A 12,738-nucleotide genomic window follows, 5' to 3' on the forward strand; every position below is an offset into this window, starting at 1 on the left:
CCACCTTCGCACTTCTAAAAGCAAACCTCCCGACATCTATTCCACATATCCTACCGTCTGATTTAAAAGAAGCGGGAAGCCCTCCAAAAACATTCAAGCATTCGGGCTTTGCAGATCTTGGTCGGGAGATCTTGCTAATGCTTGGCGATGATCACGTCTTTGCGATTTGAACCCTCTGCTGACATGATGGCCACATCCCGACGCGTTTATCTTACCCTTTCGCATTTCCCCCTGGATTTTCTTTCTCCTGTGCCCCTTCGGGGTTGTCACGCAACCGCACCCGCCGTGCCACCTCTCGAGAGGAAGGGCACATGGGCCAAGCTAGAGATGCAGTTGGCTGCTCTGCCACGACACTTTAGTTTCTTGGAGCCGCCCGAGGACGCCAATGCCATCTCAAAACCGTCACCGAGGCCCTGCCAGGGGCAATCCTGATGTCGTGATGTTTGCGGCGGTGCAGAGATTAGCATTGATACAGGCCCCCAAGTAAGCATTTCTGCCTCAGCGCTGAAAAGAAAATAAAGGCCCCCAGTCACTCGGTTGGGGGGTGCTGGGATACGTCAGAGGCTCTTGGCCTCTGGATGTAGCAAATGCCTCAATGCTCGCAGCCTATTGGCTCCTACAAGAGCAGCTTTTCCCCATGTGTGCGATTTGTCGCATTCTCTCGCCAATGGCTCTGGTTGGATGGCCGGATGGCGAGCCCGGCGGGCCACGATGGACAAACCATACGGGCACGTTCACAGCACCAGTCCCCAGAGCCTGGCTGGTCGCACCGCTTCCATCAGCCGTTTCTTCAGCCCCAGGTGGGTCAGGGCCGCCGCCCAGGCAGTAAACTGAAATGAAGCCATCAATTCGCCGTCCCTCGCGGAAACGTGAGGACCGACAAGATCCCTCTCGGTAGCCTCGGACGCTGCCTCGGCTACAGCACAAATCCCAACCAAGACCCGGGCGAAGGGGCCGCGTGCGGCCAAGCAACCTGTCTGCCGTGCTGTGCTACTTGTAACGACGCGCCCGTCTCGTCTTTGTCCAGGCTTATAACCCGGGCAGATGCACGCCGAGTCGTTTCTCCTCCACCTTCTCGAAGCACATTTTCTCCCCAACGACCGGTCTCCCTGCATGCTTCATCCTTATTCGACCACGCTTATTCGGCCACGACTCCTTTCTCCCGATTAAACCATGGTAGCCCGGAGCGGCGGCAACTATGCCTTCTAGACCAGCCGCTGCTCACGTCAGTCCCGCGACGGTTCCTTCCTGGCAGGTCTCCCGTTCCACAGACTACAGCCTAGGTACCTAGGCTGGAAACAAACTTGCCCCATTGCAACCGGCCCTGCATCCCCACCGTAGGCGTTGGGACGAGTGCCTACCTACTAGTATCTCGGACTATCTAGCTTGCGGCTGCCCCGCGCCCCCAAGCAGCGACAAACTGTCGATTCTTGGCCGGGAGAGTCCCTGCACTCGTGCGTCTTGGCAGCAATTCGAGAACTCATGGCCTGGCATCTCGTTGTGGCAGATGAGACGATGACGAAGACATCTCCAAGACTTTTCTTGCTGAGCCACCGCCTAGACGTTCCGATCGAACATCGGAAGCTTCGCGAATCCCCCGAGGGGAAAACCCAACGCACCCCGAGGCGGCCGCGTACCAGCCAGGGCCCAGCACCGACACCCGAATAACTGGACGTGGGAAATCTTCTCGATCTGGGCCTTCCGCGGTTCGCGCCGACAGTTGGGCTGCGTGCCGACTGCCTGGATATCGAGAATATCTAGGTCGGCCTGTCCGCATCGGCAATGTCCACGGCCAATCACAGACACAATGGAGGAAACAACGCATTCCACAACTTGGTGCGCCCGCTCGGTTCCGGCCTCAACAACCTTCGAACTATCATATGGCTGACAGCTATCGTACATGATTTCCAACAGCCGACGACTACTCACATATCAGGGACCCGAACTTGCGGAGGAGGCTTGTCCTGAGGGATATAGATAGGGTCCCGTTCGGCCTGTACCGTGAGCGCAGTCCCCCTTCTTCTCGACCCATATTCGCTCTCCGGGCTCCTTGCCATGGTTGATGTAGAAGGCGCTGACCAGTCGCAGATGTCCGGGCTGTGGTTGTGGCAGGGGTTGGCTTCTTCCTCGACTCCTACGACATCTTCTCCATCAACTTTTTCATGATCTACCTCGGCGTCGTCTTCTGGCAGGGAGAGCCGGGGGCTGCTACCAACGGGTTCGGGGGCAACCACGGCCATCTTCCGTCCACCGTTAACCAGTCCTTGAAGGCGGCGACCAGCGCAGGCATCGTCATCGGGCAGGTCCTCTTCGGGTGGCTCGCCGACGTGTACGGCCGGAGGAGGATCTACGGCATCGAGCTCGGCATCGTCCTGCTTGCTACCTTGAACTGCGCTCTCGCCAACCCCAGCCAGTCGATAAACTCGACTGGTATCCTCGTCTTTTAGAGAGTTGTGATGGTGGGGACATTTTTTTCACGGGCTAGGATGACGGTCCTTCCCCATCTGTCGAGAACCGTGGGCTGAAGACTGGACTGATGCAACCAACATCTAGGGTATGGGCATCGGCGGGGACTGCCCCCACAGTTCGGTGATAACATCAGAGTATGCTGATATTCCCCCTGTCTCTGTCTGAGTCCTCGCTAATCTTGGGTATGGTCGCAGATTCGCCCCGACGAGATGGCGCGGCGCGATGGTGGCGTGCCGTGTTTTCGATGCAGGGCATGGGCCAGCTCATGGCTGCAGTCGTGGCTCTGATCGTGGTCGTCGCCTTCAAGGGCTCGTTTATCAATGTCACCGACCTGTCCCGCTGTGGCGTCGACTGCCAAACTGCGGCCGATCGTTCCTGGCGTCTGATCGTGGGCGCAGGCGCGCTCCCTGCGTGCTTCGCCCTGTATTATCGCATCACGATCCCCGAAACTCCGCGCTATACTTTGTACGTTTTGGATTCTCATCTGCCCACGCGGCGGAAACGAACCAACTAACTGTTTCTTGTATTGTAGGACGTGGCTCAGGACATTGAAAAAGCAGATGCCGATATCAAAGCCTATATGGCCAGCAAGTCGACGGCGGCGTGGACTCCGTAAGGCAAGCCCGCGCCAAGCAGCTTACGACTCAATTATTCGCCATCCCCTCTGCCTCTTGGCGTGACCTGTGATCTTACTTCAGCCAGTGGAAGAACGCAAAAGTTCTCATTGGCACCATCTTGCCGTGGTTCTTTCTCGTGAGCATACCTCATCCCAGCATAACAGTCCGAACCAAGTTCGTTTCTAATGGATCAACTACTTTCCCAGGACCTTGCATTTTATGGCCTAGGCCTCAATAACTCGATTGTCCTCCATAGCATGGGGTACTCTCGTGGCCCGAACCTGTTCGATACGCTTTATAACAATGCCGTCGGCCTTATCACCCTCGCCTGCGCTGGGTCCTTGCCTGGATACTGGACGGCTGTGCTTACTATAGATACATTGGGCCGGAAGCCTATTCAGATAATGGGCTTTGCTGTCCTTACCATTCTATTTTGCGTCATAGGTGTCAGTGATATCTCCAGTGGCCCAAAACTATGCTCAGGAAGCCTCAGAACGGACACCCATCTCGATCATCTCTCTAGTTCAACCACAAAAATATGAACGAGGCTTCCACTATGGGGCTTTACGTTGTCGCCCAGTTCTTTTCAACTTTGGCCCCAACACCACCACATTTATCGTCCCGGGGGAGTGCTACCCGACCCGTTACCGCTCCACAGGCCACGGCGTCTCAGCCGCCATGGGCAAGATCGGCGCCATCCTGGCCCAGGTCATCAGCATCCCCCTTCTCGAGAAGGACAAGCCCGAGACGTGCGCCGGCAACGACTGTTCACCATTCTTGGACCGCTTGATGCAGATATTCGCACTGTTCATGCTCCTCGGCACGGTCACCTCGCTCCTGATACCCGAGACGAAGGGGTCGACGCTCGAGGAGCTTGCGGGCGAGGAGGGGCACGGTAGCAGCTCAGGAGGAGGGCGAGGGGGAGGAGGAGGGAAAGGGCTTGGTGGGGCGACGCAGTGGTGGAAGAACCCGCTGGCCAGCGGGCAGCCGGCTGGATTCTTCCTCGCGCACCAGCGCGCCTAGCCCGCGCGGAACCGCGTGTAGGCATCATGACCAGCCCGGAGCTGGCGGCTCAGCAGCAGCAAAATCTGCATGGCAGGAACAGCACCGCGACAACGGCAGGGTCGAGACGGGGGCTGCATGGATCCGGCGGGGCGGGCAGTGGGAGCCCTCCCCCGACAGCGGCGACGAATTGGTCGCTTGGGTCCCCAGCCGTTGGCGCCCACGAAGTGCGGGTGTCGGCAGAGGACAGGGAAGCGGGCAGGAGGCAGAGATGGGGCTGGGGCGGCAGGGCGAGGAGGAGATACAGCACGTCGACCAACGAGCTCGGCCCTGGGGCGTCCGGGATGGACGACGACCAGCTGCCATCTCCGGCAATATTACCGGGGTGGGGAGCGGGCTGGGGCAGGATGGACAGAGGTGGGCAGCCGGCCTCTACGGACAATATATCGGGCAAGTCTTCCCTCCTCGAGAGCCTCACCGGGTTCTCCTTCCCCCAGGACGTGGGGCTGTGCACCCGGTATATCACCAAGATCACCTGCCGCAGGGAGGGCGTCCCTAAGACCACTGTGTCCATACGGGCTAGGCCCGAGGCCTCTGCCGCCCAGGTGGCCAAGCTTTCCGAGTTCAAGCGAGACTTGAGTGGTGTAAGTCCCGAGAGCACCGAGTTCCGAGATGTGTTCAGGGAGGCGGCTACGGCCATGGGGATCCGCTCCGGTGATGAGCCGGACACGAGTCTGCCGTCCTTCAGTCAAGACATCCTCAGGATCGAGATTTGTGGCCCCAATGAGGATAGTTTTACCATCGTCGATCTTCCAGGTGTGTTTAATTGGTCTTCTCTCTTCTTTACGCGTCTGCGTTGGATGGGCCCGAGCTGATTTCAGGACTTGGCCCGCTCCCCCCATCACTGCAGGCATATTCGAGACCGAAACGCCTGCCTGGGGTGACCGAGAAGAGCGATATCGAGCTCGTCAAATCCATGGTCCGCCGGCACATCTCGGAGACGCGGACCATCATCCTCGCCGTCGTGGCGTGCACGTCCGACGTGGCGACACAGGGCATCCTGTCGTTTGCTCAAGAGGCGGACCCGGAAGGCAAGCGGACGCTCGGCGTGCTCACCAAGCCCGACCTGCTGCGGGAGAAGGCCACCAAGGGGGAGATCGTGCGGCTGGTGCGCGGCGGGCGCAACGACCTCGAGCTCGGCTACTACGTGGTCGTGAACCGCGGCGCCGACGACAGGACGTCGACCGCCGCCGAGCGCGACGCAAAGGAGCGCGCCGAGCTCTCCCGCCCGCCGTGGTGCGAGCTGGACCCGTCCCGGCTCGGCATCGCCGCGCTCCGCGGCCGCCTGTCGCACCTGCTGCTCGACCGCACCAGGGCCGAGCTCCCCGCAATCCGCCGCGATATCATCGAGCGGCTGAGGGAGAAGAGGGCCGATCTGGCCCGCCTGGGCGCCTCGAGGGACGATGCGTACTCGCAGCGCGCATACCTGGGATAGATGGCGACGCGCTTCGCCGAGATCAGGCTCTGCGCCCTGAACGCGTCGTACACGTCGCACAATGTGTTTGAGCAGCGTGACGACCTCAAGATCGTGACCCGCATCCGGAACATGAGCAAGGAGTTCGCGGCGACTATGCGATCGCAAGGCCATACCTACTCCTTCCAGCAAATCCCCGGGCACGAGTATGATGGTGGCCATGGCCCTCTATATGAAGAGGGTATGTTAGGGTTCGGTTTGGCTTCCGTGAATGTCTCGGCACTGGAGGACTACCCGGAGCTGGACGATATCATTACTGAAGTTCCTTCGGCGGAGCCCACGTTCCCGGAAGCGGAAGATATAACCGCAGTCATCCGCCATGTCCATACCTCCACGCGTGGACTCGAGCTCGGCACCGTATGTACCAGTCCTAAAGCGTTCTCCCCGCCAACGGCATCGCGTTTATACATTCTAACAATATCTGCGCCCTTTCAACAGTTCAACCCATCAGCCACCTCCATGGCGTTCAAGGAGCAGTCCCGGAACTGGGGGCACATCGCCATTACCTACGTCAACGATGCCATCATTCTCGTCCATGACTTCATTTTCAAGCTTCTGAACCTCGTCTGCCCCGACACTCACGTTCTAGGACAAATCTGGAACATCCTGTCCGAGGAGTTACTGGACAAGTACCAGGCCGCTCTGGGCCGCACACGCTTTCTGCTGTTCACCACACGACAAGGAAGCACCCTGAGCCTGACTCCAGAGTATGAGCGGTACTTATCGCAAGTTCATGCTGCCCGTCATGCTTGGAATGCTGTGGCGATGATACCAAAAGCCGAAGGAATCATGGAAAAAGAATTCAAGCCCCCTCTGTACCACTCGGGCCGCTATTACGTGCCAAAGGACGCGGCAGAGCAGATGATCTACAACCAGGTCCTGCCGCTCTTCACTGCGCATCAAGAGCAGATGGGGACGGCGGATGACATGTGCGATTCGATCCACGACAGCCTCTACGGGTACTACCGCGTCACCCGATCCCGCTTCGTCGACAACGTCTACCAGGAAGTTGTCGACCACCTGCTGCTCAACGGCGACGACAGCCCGCTGCGAGTCTTCGGACCAGACCGTGTCCTACGCTTTACCGAGCATGAGCTTCGGAGCATCGCTGGCGAGGATCCCCAGACGGCACGCCGGCGGGAGGTTCTCCAGCGCGAGATTGCGAACCTGGAGGCGGGCAGGAAGGCCTTGGCGCGCGTGTGAGAACACTGTCACGCCCACCACAAAAAGAAAACGGCAGTTCCTTCGAGGAATAGGAACAGGAATAGGGATAAGAACGGGAACAAAGAAAAGAATAGAAGGGACTGGTGTCGATCAGCATGCAACGGCAGAAAAGATTAAAATGAATTTGGCTTGCTAAGCTGCGTGAGCGTGATGAGTTTCCAGAAAATAATGAAACTGCTGCTGATGATTGTGGTACAGGAAACAAAGGCAATGAAATCCTTCAAGGAGCTGAAGGCAGGCAGGCAAAGAAAGATATCACAGTAACTCGCGACTTTTTTTTCTCCCAGTGATGAGGCAAGCGGGCACTTGCTTCCTCCATGTGTGGCGAGGGGGCTTGACTTATTGGCTCTGCCCTCCGCTGCCACCGTTCCGTTTTTCCATGGTGGCCTTGAGCGCCTTGAGCTTCTCCTCCGTCACCTTGATAGCCTCCCTGATCTCGCGGTCGTCTGACCTGGCTGCCCGAAGCTTCTCCTCCACGCCTCGAGATGATTCCGCGGGGGCAGACGCCGACCTCTTCTGCGGCGGAGGCGCGCTGCGCGCCACACCACCTTCACCACCCAGCCGCTCCATGCCCACCCGCTCTTCGAGCCACTCCCAGAGCTCGCTCTCCTCGCGGCGCCACATCTCCTCATACGCCGCGACGCGGTCGGGATAGCCAAGGTAGCCAAGGTCGGCACCGTAGTGTCGTGACGACGGCCCACTGCTGCCATTGAAGCCACCAAACCAGGTGACCACCAGAAGCCCGACGAGGAGACCGTATACGACATTGCCAGTCATGAGCGGCTTCACTATGTCCACCACCGGGCCGACGATGCCATGTATAGGCTCCAGCATACCCCAGTCCTGATTGGCGGCAGCCTTGGACGACCTGCCCTCGACATCGCTGGCCGGGCTGGAAGCGGCAGCTGCCTTGCCCTTGCGGCCCTTCTTCTTACCCTTGCCGGCCGCACCATTGGTGCCTGCACGGGAGCGGGACGACACTGCGGCTTTGAGAGCGGCGAAGAGGTCCTTGCAATATTGCGTTTGGCCATCGATGACTCCCTTCTCGATGGGGCCTGATAATATCAGGCGTGTTAGAAAAGCAACCAAACCCCCAGAAGGAACCATAATGTTGTTACAAGACAAACGCACCTTTGAGCCAACTCTTGCCGGTCCACTCCGTGGTGCAGTTTACCTGCACACGGGTCGTATTGTTCTCGCCCCACGTGAGACAGTATCTGGTTTTGACGTTAAAGACGTTCCCGCTAGGAACGTCGGGTGTCTGAGTAGTGCATGTGATGTTGACGGCCTTTTCCAGGTCGATGGCGTCTACATGTTCAGACACAATGCACTTGGTCTGCTTGGGTCCCAATGACGCATACAGTGGTTTGATGTACGAATAGGTTCGCGTCGTGTTGTCAGCCCCGAGGCCCTTCTGGTCCTCCATCTGAAACTCAAAACACTTCTGCTCCCCCGTCAGCCACTTTGTCATCCACGTGACCGATGCAGGACCGAAGGTCATGTTGAAGACCTTGCCCAGTGGCGCAGGTACGATGTCGTCTGCCAGGAACTTGTCAAAGTGCGTGTCGGCATCGCCGCATTCAGTTGACGCATGTGTGGCCGGCCCGGGGAAGTCGTCGCCGCCTGCTGCGCCTCCACCAGCAGCCGAAGCTTCCTTAGGCTTCTCCGCCGATGGGCCGTTGCCATTAACAGCGCCCGACGGCCGGCGACTAATAGCCTTGTCCGCCTCAGTTTCCGCCGCGCGAGATTCGGGAAGTAGGGCCGTGTCTGGACCGTCAGCCTCCTCCTCCTCGTCTTCGTCGTAAACATCATCCTCATCGTCCTCGGATTCGTCCTCGGATCCGGAAAGACTCCGACTTGCGATGGAGCCTGCGCCACCATCGCCACCAGCTCCCTCCTCTGCAGCGATTTTCTCCGTCTTGTCGCCACCCATCTCGTCGATATTCACTCCATTCAGCGAACTCTGCAACGAAGGGTGTCCCAACTTCCAAATCTTGACGATCAGGTCGTATGTGGAGTCACGACTTGTGAAGCTGGCAAAGACGTGCTTCGCATGTAGAGTTGAGATCATAAGTCCGTTTTTGAAAACCAAGGCAGTGCTCCTCTTTTCAACAGCCACGATCTCGTCGAAACTCATAACAAGCGTTGTAGTCCAGCCGAGGATGTTGCTGCTGAAGCACAAGTGACCTTCTGACACATATAGCCTTCCGTGGGCGAGAATCTCCCGTTGCAAAGCACAGCTGTAGTCTTCGATAAGGTAGTCGTCATCCGGGACAGTCTTGAAAAGCGTGTGGAAATCTCGATTCCGCTTCTTGCTTGCAACCGCAAACCCAGTAAGCTTGGTTGTGCTCTGCATAGCGCTGGGGTGGGCCACCGAAGCGTTTGCGGCTGCGATAGCCGCAGCGATGGTGGCACTGGTCCCCGAGGTGCCGCCAGTTGCTGTAGAGCTGCCGCGTTTTCGGTGGTTCTTCCCAGCACCGCTCCCGACACTGCCACTGCGATTGATGCCCGAATCATCGTATACACTTCCCGCGGGCGTCGTGCGCTCGGCACCGCCGATGAGGTCATACTGGGACCGGCTTGCCGCGGATTGCTGGGGTTCGTCGTATTGGTATTCGGCACTGACACCAGATGACTGGGGTTGGGACTCGGCGGGGGCGGACTCGGACCGTCCTCGAGAGTCGGTCGAGTTCGGGAATTTGGCAGCTAGCGGCGTGTTGTTGTTACTGGAGGGTTCGGCTATGCCGAGCTGGCTAAGACTGAGGTCACCCTTGCCAAGGGTCCTCACCGCAGGCTCCTTATTATCCATGCCTTGGTCGGAAGAGCCAGGGAAGGGCTCTACTTCAACTCTGGGACGGTTGCTGGTACCGGTCTGTGCACCCTCGGACAGGCCTCTAGCACGGGCGGCGTTATTCGCAGGTGCGAGATTGGTGTTTGCGATGCTGTTGCTAAGAGTGTTGGCCGCGTTCTGTGCGGCAGAGAACATAGACGAGAAGAAAGTGGCTGCAGACGCTGCGTTGGGGCCACTCTCTGGCGTTGGGCTGAGGGGAGCCAAAGTGATGTTGGAAAGCTTGCTTGGTCCAGCACTACCTGATCCTGATCTAACGCGTCTCTGAGCGTTCATATTCCCAAAGACGGGCGGCGGGTCTCTCGGTTTTGCGGGTAACGCGGTACCCGGGGCGTCCGCGCCCACACTTGCCGGCCTCTTGCCGAGGCTGCCAACCGGGTTGTTGTGGTCGGTCGGCGTGGGCGGAGTATTGACAATGACAGGTGCGCTCTTCTCGTTGCTCGGTGGCGTCTCTGGCCGCTTGGTCGTGTCTATCGTCTGGCCCCTGGAGAGTCGCCTGAACCGCTCGGCGGAGCTGCTCTTGGCGCTCTGAGCGCTTTGGGGAGTGTCGGTGGATACAGCTGTCGGCTCAGCCGCGCTTGGTCTGGGGGGTTCGGGTCGTTTAGGAGCGGCGGCGGAGGAACCGGGTCTCCGCTCCGGGCTAGGGCTCCCCGTGCCACTCGGGCCCCCGCTGGGCCGGAACACCTCCCGAAAGCGAGAGGCAGGCGATGCGGAGCGTCTGTGTTCGCTCTTGTCTTGCGGAGCCGCGAGGCCGGTTTTGCTGCGGCTAAAGGAAGACGAGGCGGAGTCTATGGAATCCGTTCTGGAGGCGGGGATGGTCACAGATCGGGACAGAAGGTCCGTCTGCGACTGGCTGGGGCTGGGGCTGTTCTTGAGGTGTTCCTCCTGCACGATGGGCGAGGAGGTCGTCAGGTATCCGATCTGGGAGGGATGCGTCGAGACAGCGCCAGGGCGGGCTGAGCTGCTGCAGCACGAGAGTTGTTAGAAGAGAAGGAGAAGGCAACAGCAATCGACAGCTCGGAAAGCGGTTGTATCTGAGTGCGATCGCCAGACCGGACAGATCCTAGGCGAGGTTGCAGTGCGGGTCTCGCGTAGTAATAAGGGCCGGGCTAGGGGCGAGGAAGGATGCTTGTTTCACGGCGTGTCCGAAAGACACTCCTTCAACTCTGACGGGAGACTACATGAACAAAGATGTGAACGCCGCGACAGCAGCAATTGTCGACGACTTTGCGAGCGCGTGGGAGGGCAGCGGGAGGGAGGAAGTAGCCGAGCCAGCCAGAGTGGTGGTGGCACAAGAGGAAGCGGCCGCGGTGTGCTGAGCTCGCTTTTGTGGGATTTAACTTCGCCAGGCTGACACTTGAGCGACAGTAGCTCGGCATCAGCCCGTCCCCTGCAGCCCACGCTTGCTAACGGGCCAGTGGGGTTTCCAGCCAACCAAAGCCCGGCGTCTGATGGCAAGGGTAAAGCTCTGACGGCCACATGTTAGGGGGGCAGACAAGCACGCCGGCACTCAGCTCCAGAGGCGGGATTGGTCTGGCTCCGTGTTTCTGGGAGGGCGAAATTGGCAGCCGGAGCGATGTGTGCTGACGGCGGGCTCGGCTGTGCAGGGGAAAATAGAGTAGACAAAATAGAAATACATAATCGAATGGGATATAATGCCAAGCGAGAGGGGTAAGGGGATTCACGGAACGACGACCGAAGGGAGGGTTTTGCACGCGAAATAGAGGCGGACTTACGATTCCCAATCTGGATCGGCGATCGGGGTCGATTGACTGGCCGCCATCGCCTCGGTCTCCTCAGCAATCGAGAAAGATCGGCTGTTGGCGGCATCACTGTCGAGCGTGTGGTGGCTGCTGGCTGGGCTTCGTCCACGTGGGCCCTGTTCGTCGCCGCTGGCATCGCTGTGCTGCTGGTTCTTCTTGCGCCTGCGTTTGGCGGCGATTGCCTTGGGGAGCAGCTTTCCCAGGTCGCCGTTGGAGTCCATTCTCTCCTCCCGCCCGTCCCGACGGTAACGAAGGAAAGCACGCAAGCAGCTAGTGGGGGTAGGGGGGGTCCAGTCTGGTCAATCAGAGCAATTTCGGTTGGCCCAAAGTTCGGCCGATGCGAACGCGATGCGATGCGATGCTTTGGTCAACCACTCGTCGACTGGCGCTGGCTAGGCGGCGCTATTCCCTGTTTTGTTCGTCTGTGGCTGCAGCAAAGATGCGACCACGCCGCTGGACTGCTGCACTGGACGAAACCAAGATGGAGACCGGCGGTCGGTGATTCCAGCACGTCGGCAGGGCTGTCCATGGAATGCACGAGAGATCGGCGCGCCCGAGCCTCGGAAGTAAAAGCAAGACAGGTCGAGTCGGGGTTGGAGCGATGTGGCGACGGTGCTAGAATTGAATGCTAATCTGAGAAAGATGGGTGTTGGCGATACAGCTGTGTGCTTTGCTGGGCCGCGGCTGCGCTTCTTCTTCAGAGGCAAGCCACAGAAAGTCGGCTATTCCGGCAGAGGGGAGTTTGTTTGCTTGAACTTATTTCTCAATCATGCTCGAAACAGAGATCGACGTCGTTCTACGCCTCGCGTGCTTCCTGTTTCACGTCATCGTCATCATCCATTCCGTCGCCTCTGCCTTGAGTCGACCAAAGCAGTGAGCTGACTAGGCTGGTTTAGGCTAGACTGCCCCGGTCTTCCTAAGAGAATCGCTTGCCAGCCACAGCTCCTGCAGGCTGCTTCCAGGTGGCTGGATCGCGCTGGATTAGTGCTAGGACAGGATAAGGAAGCGGGGCAGGTGTCTCCATTTCTGGGTAAGCAGATGGGACGAGGGGTTGTTAGAGTCCTGCACGTCCCCTGAAGCCTTGCTCGATTTCAGGGATAGAGGAGAACCTAGGAAAGAAAAGGAAGACCAAAAAGAGGATGGGTGGGGAATGGAAATGAGGAGAAAATAAAGCACACAGGAATGTAAAGTGCATATGAACAGACAGGGACAGGAAAATCAGGAAAGGAAACAAGAAAGAAGACTTCAGCAAAATCTCGTGTTTGCATCGCACAACGGGAG

At 58.7% G+C, this 12,738-nt stretch overlaps 3 protein-coding genes across 3 annotated transcripts; 2 read left to right on the forward strand and 1 right to left on the reverse strand.

Moving 5' to 3' along the window:
• Nucleotides 1–1,807: 1,807 nt before the first annotated feature.
• GGTG_03195 (hypothetical protein) lies at nucleotides 1,808–4,109 on the forward strand (the record flags this gene model as incomplete). Its single annotated transcript, XM_009220973.1, has 8 exons — nucleotides 1,808–1,836; nucleotides 1,937–2,001; nucleotides 2,089–2,438; nucleotides 2,554–2,603; nucleotides 2,664–2,934; nucleotides 3,002–3,081; nucleotides 3,168–3,222; nucleotides 3,531–4,109. 8 exons carry the CDS (start codon nucleotides 1,808–1,810, stop codon nucleotides 4,107–4,109), a joined length of 1,479 nt encoding a protein of 492 aa, XP_009219237.1.
• Nucleotides 4,110–4,112: 3 nt separating this feature from the next.
• GGTG_03196 (hypothetical protein) lies at nucleotides 4,113–6,967 on the forward strand. The gene is made up of 4 exons (XM_009220974.1): nucleotides 4,113–4,904; nucleotides 4,970–5,555; nucleotides 5,610–5,979; nucleotides 6,061–6,967. Exons 1-4 carry the CDS (start codon nucleotides 4,136–4,138, stop codon nucleotides 6,823–6,825), a joined length of 2,490 nt encoding a protein of 829 aa, XP_009219238.1. The 5' UTR covers nucleotides 4,113–4,135; the 3' UTR covers nucleotides 6,826–6,967.
• On the reverse strand, nucleotides 6,882–12,718 carry GGTG_03197 (GRAM domain-containing protein YSP2). Its single transcript, XM_009220975.1, has 2 exons — nucleotides 7,978–12,718; nucleotides 6,882–7,901 (listed from the first exon to the last, which is right to left on the reverse strand). Exons 1-2 carry the CDS (start codon nucleotides 9,968–9,970, stop codon nucleotides 7,186–7,188), a joined length of 2,709 nt encoding a protein of 902 aa, XP_009219239.1. The 5' UTR covers nucleotides 9,971–12,718; the 3' UTR covers nucleotides 6,882–7,185.
• Between the last annotated feature and the right edge of the window lie 20 nt (nucleotides 12,719–12,738).

Source organism: Gaeumannomyces tritici (assembly GCF_000145635.1).
Source record: "Gaeumannomyces tritici R3-111a-1 unplaced genomic scaffold supercont2.2, whole genome shotgun sequence".
Lineage (NCBI taxonomy): Eukaryota > Fungi > Ascomycota > Sordariomycetes > Magnaporthales > Magnaporthaceae > Gaeumannomyces > Gaeumannomyces tritici.